Raw genomic sequence first — 8599 nt, 5'->3', positions numbered from 1 at the left:
CATTAAATGTCATGCTCAACATTTCATTCCCCAATTTATGTTTTGCTATGTCTTACCCACATGAACAGCTTAATTGGTCATAAGGATAAAATTTTGAAACAATGGCCCAGGATCAAGTCTAGTCTCTATCTTCAAGAGTTAAGGATTCAATTAAACTTAGCTTGGTTGAATTTCTCATTTCCTTCTTCTGCTTACTTTATGCATTTTCCTTTAATTTGTGCCTGAATATCTATACCAGCGCTGAGATTGTCCTCTTCAAAGGTTTTGGAGGTATATTTATCCTTTCATGAAACTCTAGAAACTGTATCAGTGAACATACAAGGATACAATTTAGCACTAAAAACTCAAAGGGCATGTTCAGAAGCATGGGTGGATAGATGATTGAAAAATACAAAGTAGAACTTAAATTAGTTGACAATGTTCAATTACCATTATCTGTTTCTTCAAAACTTCATTCTTCTGGTGTAGCTTCAGATACATTGAGTGCATACGAGCTTCGTGAGCCTGGTATAAACATAAATGTGCAATCCAACTGTCAGCATAAGCTTTTAGTTGAGATGGAACAAATGCTTCAATTATATAGCAGAATATAATTAAGTTCATTACTAGCTTCATTTTATGTGCTTTTGCTGCGGTTTCTCTGTTCTTGATCTTGTTTTCTTCCCTCTTGCGAGCAGCCTCTTCTTCGCTCAGCTTCACCCCTCTGTACTTCCTTTTAATCCTTTTCCGGGGTGTGTTCTTATTAGTTTGGCCGCAGAAGAAGTATCTCACAACAGGACCACAGCCAAATGGGGGAAATGTCAAGTCACCACTTCCAACATTGCACCAGAAATCATTGTAAGATTGTGTTGGACACATGTTGTTATCATCGTCAATGCTAAACTCCCATGTTTCCTGTCTCAATTCGTCGATCATCTCCTGCGTTTCCTCTTCGCGCTGAGCCTCAGAGGCATCGGCTTGGCACGGGGGCAACTCTGCTGTTTCGAACTCCTCGAAATCCTGTAGAATCAGGTTAGTGATGGACCCTGAGTGTGAAGGGTCATTAGCATTGTTGTGTTTTGAGTGAATGAAGGAGAAAAAGGTGTCTATGAAATCTTCATGATTTGCTGGATCATTTGTGCCTTGAATGCCTGTTGTTGTTTTCTGGAATTCATCAATATCTTTTGAGAACTTGTCAAACAGGTAATCAAATGCCAAGTTGTCTTCTCTAGCAGCAAGGTTTGGTTCCATGGTTCTGCCTTGAAAATCAAATCAAATCAGATAAGATAAGGTCAAATTAATTGATGAGATTATTATCTGCAACTACATTGTCTGATTAAGGTTTTCCTTTAATTTATCAGTATTGTTAAGGTTAAGTTTAAGACTAAACCTCGGGTCTACTGGGGGTGTGGTTGAGTGGAACGTTTCCAGTCCCACTGTCCTACCCTTAGAAGTGCCCACAATTCAGTGAGGGGATTAGTCACTGTATCCGATTGTAGAAACCCAAAATAAATAAATAGTCACTGTGTCTGACCGTAGAAACCCAAAAAAATTAAATAAATAACAATATAATGTGAAATGGCTCCTTAGAAGAAGGCAAGAGCTGGTGATCTCTGTGCCATTTTCATCATTTGCATTGTGTTTATACAGGAACCCATTCTCATAAATAATAATGTTTATTGATTTTTGTTCTTTAAAAGTTTGGGGGTTTAGTTGTACAGTGAAGAGAATAAAATTAGATGATTTGTTGATTAATGGTTAGTGTTTGGTTTGTACTCTCAGTAGCCTTCTGGGGTTCAAATATGTGTGAGGGAATATATTCAGTGAATGGCATGAATGTAAAGTAATTCAATTTACTCATATTCTGTAAAATATATTATAGTTTTTCATTGATGTGCTACCAGGGGAAAACTTGGGGTGAAATAGTTTTTATTTTCTAGACTAAAAATAATAATTAAGGAAATTTTATTTCAAAAAAATTAATTTGATAAAATATTTTCACTCTTACTGTGAAATGAAAATAAAGGAAAAAGATCATATATCTATTTTAACATATACAATACATTAAATTTAGTTAATATGTTGAACGTCCTCGAAAGAATAGCTATTGTGTGCGTTATGGCTTTGCCAATTCGATTTTTTTTTTTAATTTTTTTTAGTATTGTGAATAGTTGTTGCAAGTTTTCAACTTTTCAAAGTATTGTAAACAATATTTTGGATTTGTTTTTTTTTTTTTGTATTTTTAATAATAAATTTAAATGTTAGGGTGATTTCTATTTTTGGTCTTACTGTTATTATGGCATTGTCAATTTTAGTCCACCATATTAATTTCTGCCAGATTTTAGCCAGTCTTTTTATGCCAATGTCACTTTTGGTACACCGTTAATATTTCCGTGAGTGACCGTCAACTTGAGGGGTATTGTTGTCCTTTCATGATCTGGTCTTCGACTTAACCCTTTGTGCTGATTTTCTTATACATTTTCATCCTGATGGAGACCTAAATCTCATCTTCCTTCTTCTTCCTATCATTACCAGCTGCAATTTCTCTTCTCGTCCATGAAGATTTGAGATCCAATGAAAAGATACAAAGGAGAAAGCTCTAATTCTTTGAGGTCTTCGACTAGAATGAGGCAGTGCTACCTTTATGGGGAATGGATTTCAATTCAACAATGCGAATGCGGACAAGAAATGGGTTTGAAGACATCATGGACAAATGAGAATTCAGGGCGGAGATATTGGGAATGTTCAAGATGTAAGGTTTGTAATTTTTATAAAATTTTTGAATGGGTCAATTTGCAATCGTTTTTTTCAACTTGCACTGCCCAACCGAGAATAATTGTAGTTATTTATTTATTTATTTATTTTTTTATCAATTTTGCAATTTTCAGGCTCATTCACGTGGGTTTGTGAGGTGGTATGATCCCTCGATGTGCCCTAGGTCAAAGAGGATAATACCCGGGTTATTGAAGAGACTTAACAAAAATGAAGAAGAATATGCAATGTTAAAGGCCAAGTTGAGAAGTGGTTGTTATTGTAATGTTCTGGAAGAAGTGAAGGATAAGCATTGGAGTAGAAATGTACATCTATGATGGTTGTTGTAGTTGTTATTGTACTGATAATTAGTTTTTTTTTTTTTTGTTTTTTGTTGTAGGGAGCAATAAGAACTTTGGCAAGCTGCATTGTAATAGAGTTAGTAGTATTCAACAAAAAAAAAAAAAAAAAAAACTTTGGCAAGAATGTGCCTATGCTCCAATAAGGTGAAAGCACTGTGTTTATTTGGTTGGAAATGGTTATGTTGAATGCAATTGGGTAGTGTTTTGTCGTAAACAATTATGTTTAATGTGCCAATGCAAGTTGTAGTCTTATGTTGGAAATGGTTGTGTGTAATGTGCCTATGCAAGTGCTGTAGTGTTATAGTAAATGCTTGGGTAGTAACATAGTTATAGTACTGGAAATCAAAACTGAAACTGGTTGGGCAGTAACATAGTAAATGTCCTAACAAACATAACAAATCCCCTGCCTACCAAAACTGGAACAAAACAAAATCAAAACTGGAACCAACCATTAAACTTCATTATGAACTAAATTCATTATCAGCAAAGTACATTAACATGGTTATTTCACTACTAACCAACTAAATGATCACTAATAACAGTAGCAAAACATCAAATGATCAACTGTTTTAGTTGATTAACAATATCAAAATACCAACACTAATACATTAACATTTGATGACAACCAATCAACTAAATGATCACTAATACCAAGATTAACAGTATCAAAATATCAAGACTAGCAAAAAAGTTAAAGTAATAGTCTTTGTATTTCATGCATTTCAGTCAATTTGCAGAGGTGTGTTAACAGTGTTGGTAAATCATGACTTTAGACTACTTCTTGTGTCATATCTTTTCATAGGTTGAACACGGGTAGTCTTTGAAGCTTTGTTCACTTGTGGTATGATTTCTGGCTGAGTGGTGTAATTGAGATTTCTTCTTGTTGTTGAACATCTACTCCAGCATCATCTACATTGTCAAACATAGCTGCCACTTCCACTGCCTCAGTCCAAAAATCAACACATATAGTGTCCCCTATACTAATCCCAAGTGGTACAATAGGCTCAGAACCATTCCCTGGTTCTGTTGTAGGTGTTTCATTGATTTTCCTTTTCCTGGGAATAAACTTGCTAGGTCTGGCAGTAAGTTGAGTACCAACACTCTGCTTCAAGTTCCCACATCTTGGATTAGGCTACATGATAAGAAAAATTAAGTAAATGGATTAAGTAAAACATAGTGTTTAAAAATTAACAGTTAAGGTACCTCTATACCTTTCTGTGGATGGCAGCAGTATCGATAGCAGTCTGATTCCCAACAGTCTGGTTGGCAGAAGGATCAACACCTATAGGAGTCTGAGTCCCATTTCCAGTAGCATTCCCAGGCAGTATTCTAGTCTCATTCACAATCATGTTTCTTTCATTCACAGACCCATCCCCAGTAACTCTCTCACCACTATCAACATCAACACTTTCTCCTATCCCTGCAAACTCTATATTTGGATCTACATTTCTCTCAAAGTCTAAGTCATCATTTCCCTCACTCTGATCATCATTATTGTACTCAAATTCATCACAATCAGCATCATCTTCTGACTGAAACTCCCCTTCAGCTAAAGGTTGATCCTCACCTTGCCCCTCACCCTCACCTACCACCCAAACCTCAATCTGTTTGGGAAATTGTTCAATGTCACAAATTGCCCAACAGTCACTATCTGTCACTAATTCAAATAAAACCCCAGTACTGGTTGGTGTGAAGTATTTAAAGTTTTCTAACATGTTATATCCTAATTCCCCAACTGTTTCCCTTAAAGTAATCATGCCCCACAAATCAATATCTAAATTATAACAGTTAGTTGCCCCTCCAACATATCCTATTTCATTCCTTTTAAGGCAACCACCATGCCTTAACTTCAAAGAAAAGGTATCTGTTTAAATGAATACATAAAAACAACAAAGACAACCACTTTAAATGCATACAAAACTCAGAATAAATACATACAACAAGCCTTAATTTGATTTCTAACAAATTTTAATATATTCTAACAAATTTGTCTCTTCATATTTTTTTTATTTAACCGATTTTCACCAATTTAATTAGGTTAGGTTAAGTAGACCGGTTCTTCTAATTATTAGATTCAATCCACAAATCCCTAACGTACTCAAAACATCGAACGGAGACCAGAATCGAATGAAAGAAAACTCTATTATGATGAAATGGCTTTTGGAGTTTTTACACCTAATTTGTCATATCTTCTTTCTGCCAAATCCATGAAGTTCCAAGAAGTTTCAAGACTGCAAAATATTTTATGTCTTTAGTTTATCAGTGTAACATTTTCTTAAAATTCTGATGATATATAAATTCAATACACTGTATTTAAGATGCACACCACAGAATAATAACATACTATAGAAACCCCCATCCACCATAGAATTTGTACATACCAGTATTGAACTCTCCACCATGTCCTTCGCTATCCATCAGTTTCTTCCAACGAGAGATTTGGGTGACAAATAATTCCTTTTATCGATTGCAAACTCCTTTAGGGATTTAGAGATTTGGAACTACTGATTTAGGGCACCAAATTTCCCCTTTGCTATTCTCTATAGTAGCATTGTACGAACATCGTTCCCCGCCGGGTGAAGGAGGACGATGAAGCCTTGAACTTATGCAGATGAAGTTGCGTACGCTAGGGATTTGTGGATTGAATATTATAATTAGAAGAACCGGTCTACTTCACCTAACCTAATTAAACAGGTAAAAACTGGTTAAATAAAAAATAATATATATGAAGAGACAAAATTGCCCTTACTAAAAATAGGAAAAATCATGAAAAGGACTAAAAGTGTCCAAAAATAATAGTCTGGGATGTTAAATGGCAAAAACGATAGTCTGGGACTAAAATTGGAATTGCCACCAAAGACAAGGAACCTTTGGTGGAATTAACTCTAAAGTAATATGTATGGGTAAAGAAATATGTGGTCCACACAGTCTAGGAAGGGGGAAATTTTTTGCAGAGCATAAAGTTAAACATCTTCCAGCATGTGCTCCCCAGAATATGTATTTATATTCCCAGAATTTCAAAAGCAAAGTGGACACCACACAACTCACGCATGTTCAACAATCAGTAGACAAACAAGGACAATGACACATATATAAATGACCCACCCAACCCCAACACTTTTTCACTCTATAAACACACAAAACTCAGAACACATTCATACTAAAACAAAAACATTCGACATTTACCTAGGTTTGATGCGTCAGCTTCTATATCCGAATCCATCGTCGTTTCTCCCTCCGTGCATGCTAGTACTTTCAAATTTGATAGAATTTGGTTTTCAATTTCTTCGCTCTTGGTCTGATTTGCTATGATTTTGGTGCGATTTTGATCGTATTCGAGGAGGGTTAGGGGATTAGGTCTTACGACTTAGGATATTAACTTTACTTTTTTCTTTTCCTCAGTCAATTAGAAGACCAGATCATGAAAGAACAACAATATCCCTCAGGTTGATGGCCAACTCACGAAAATAGTAACGGTGGGCCAAAAGTGGCAATGGCATAAAAAGACTGGCTAAAATATGGCAGAAATTAATGTGGTGGACTAAAATTGGCAATGTCATAATAACAATAGGACCAAAAATGGAAATTACTCTAAATATTATTATAATATATTTTGATGGTGCGTTGAAATTATAGAAATGTAGAAAAAAAATAGTAAAGAGTTACAAATACATTGATATATGGTAATAAGTTCCGCTTAAAAATTAAAAGGAATTACAGAGATAAAGATATCATAACTTCTACATCTCAAAATATGCACCTCGATTTCTCTTTTTTTTTTTTCTTTTTCTTTTCAAGTTTCCTCCCATTTTATTTTTCTCTTAGCTTCAAAACAAAAAAAAATTCTTTATTTGCTATTTTTACTTCCTCTCCATTTCAAAACAAAACTTGGTGGACCATAGTCCAAAAACGGCACTGTTTCTTTAAGTAAAAAAACGGTTGCCGTCACATCTTAATGGAGCTCCGTAAATAGAACTACAGTTCATCTCAAATGATACTGGCTCACATTTATTTTTATATTATCAAATGAAACTGTATTTATATCAAAATGAAATTATAGTTGTGTTGAAAAGAAACTGCAGTGTATATAAAATGAAATTGAATAACAGTTTCACATATTTAAGTGTATATTATCGAATGAAACTATAGTTATATCGAAGAGAAACTGTAGTCGTGTTGTAAGAAAACTACAATGTATGTAAAATGAAACTAAATATGTTATACACACAGAGTTACTTTTTGTGGAACGGTGTGAAACGGGTTCCGTTTCTACCGTTTATTTTCATTAATCAAAACGGTCCACAGTAAAATTTGCGCTACATTTTCATCTTTTCCTCGCATCTTCTCTCATTTGATTTCTTTTATGCTTAAAATCACCCAAAACATTTGTTGTGCGTTGAAATCCAACCCACACAAAATGACCCTTAGCCCAAACTAAGATTGTTCATTGGACTGTCTGGATTAATGACTTCTAGTTCTTAATTATTGCAATAAAAAATGTAGGCAAATTATTGTGTGGAACGTGGTTTCTGTGCGGACCACGGTACAAAATAACGTCGCTGAATTTTATAAGTTAAAATAATATACATTATGTGTCAAGATAATGAAACCTTTGGAGTAAGATAATATACATAATGTGTTAGAATAATGTACTTTGTGTTAGAATAATGTACATTATGAGTTAGAATAATGAAACTTCTAGGGTAAGATAATGTATATTATGTGTTTGAGTGATGTACATTATGAGTTATAAAAATGTACATTACAACTGGTCGCATGAAAAAAATTATGCGAAACGACGTCGTTTTTGGACCGTGGTCCACACAACTACACAATAACTATTGAAAAATGTAAGTGATCGAATTCAATTTTTTTTTAATTTTACTTTATTTTGATTTGAAAGATTTTTAAAATCTTTAATCAGTCTTATGCTTGGTAGAGCTTATAGCTTATTTTAAGCTACTAATAAGCTATAGGCTATGTTTTACAAACCTAGCTGAACAAACTTAGCTGAAAGCTGAAAAGTTATAAGCTAGTATCTGAAAGTTGAAGAGTTGTTAAGCTAATTGTTATGCTTAAAAATATTTGGTAAAATTAGCTTTTTGATAAGCTGATAAATGTAAAAAGACAAAAAATGACATTTTCATAAAATTTAAATAGTTTTAAATTTAAATAGGTTTGTTTACATATTAAAATATAAAATAATGAAATCAATATATTTTAATAAAATATAAAGTAAGAACATATATTTGAAAATATATAAAGTAAAACAAAATATTTATAGTTCATAAAATTAGTTCATACAAAAATTAATGTTCAAACACACAAATGTGAAATTGAAATTACAACCAAACATATTTAAGAGCTTATAGTTTATTTTAAGCTACTAATAAGCTATAAACTCTGTTTGGTAATGTTCATAAAATAATCTAGTAGCTTAAAATAAGAGCTTATTTTTTAACGCTACCTAAGGTAGCGTTTCAAAATAAGCTAGTAGCTTCCTAACT

General features: G+C 33.6%; 1 protein-coding gene across 1 annotated transcript; it reads left to right on the top strand.

The window, feature by feature from the left end:
• The first annotated feature begins 2604 nt into the window (after window positions 1-2604).
• Window positions 2605-3068, top strand: LOC116023147. The gene is made up of 2 exons (XM_031264158.1): window positions 2605-2736; window positions 2868-3068. Exons 1-2 carry the CDS (start codon window positions 2605-2607, stop codon window positions 3066-3068), a joined length of 333 nt encoding a protein of 110 aa, XP_031120018.1.
• The last annotated feature ends 5531 nt before the right edge of the window (window positions 3069-8599 follow it).

The sequence above is a fragment of the Ipomoea triloba genome, chromosome 1, assembly GCF_003576645.1.
Source record: "Ipomoea triloba cultivar NCNSP0323 chromosome 1, ASM357664v1".
NCBI lineage: Eukaryota > Viridiplantae > Streptophyta > Magnoliopsida > Solanales > Convolvulaceae > Ipomoea > Ipomoea triloba.
Note: the sequence above shows the minus strand (reverse complement) of the source record. Positions and strands in the feature narration are given on the sequence as shown.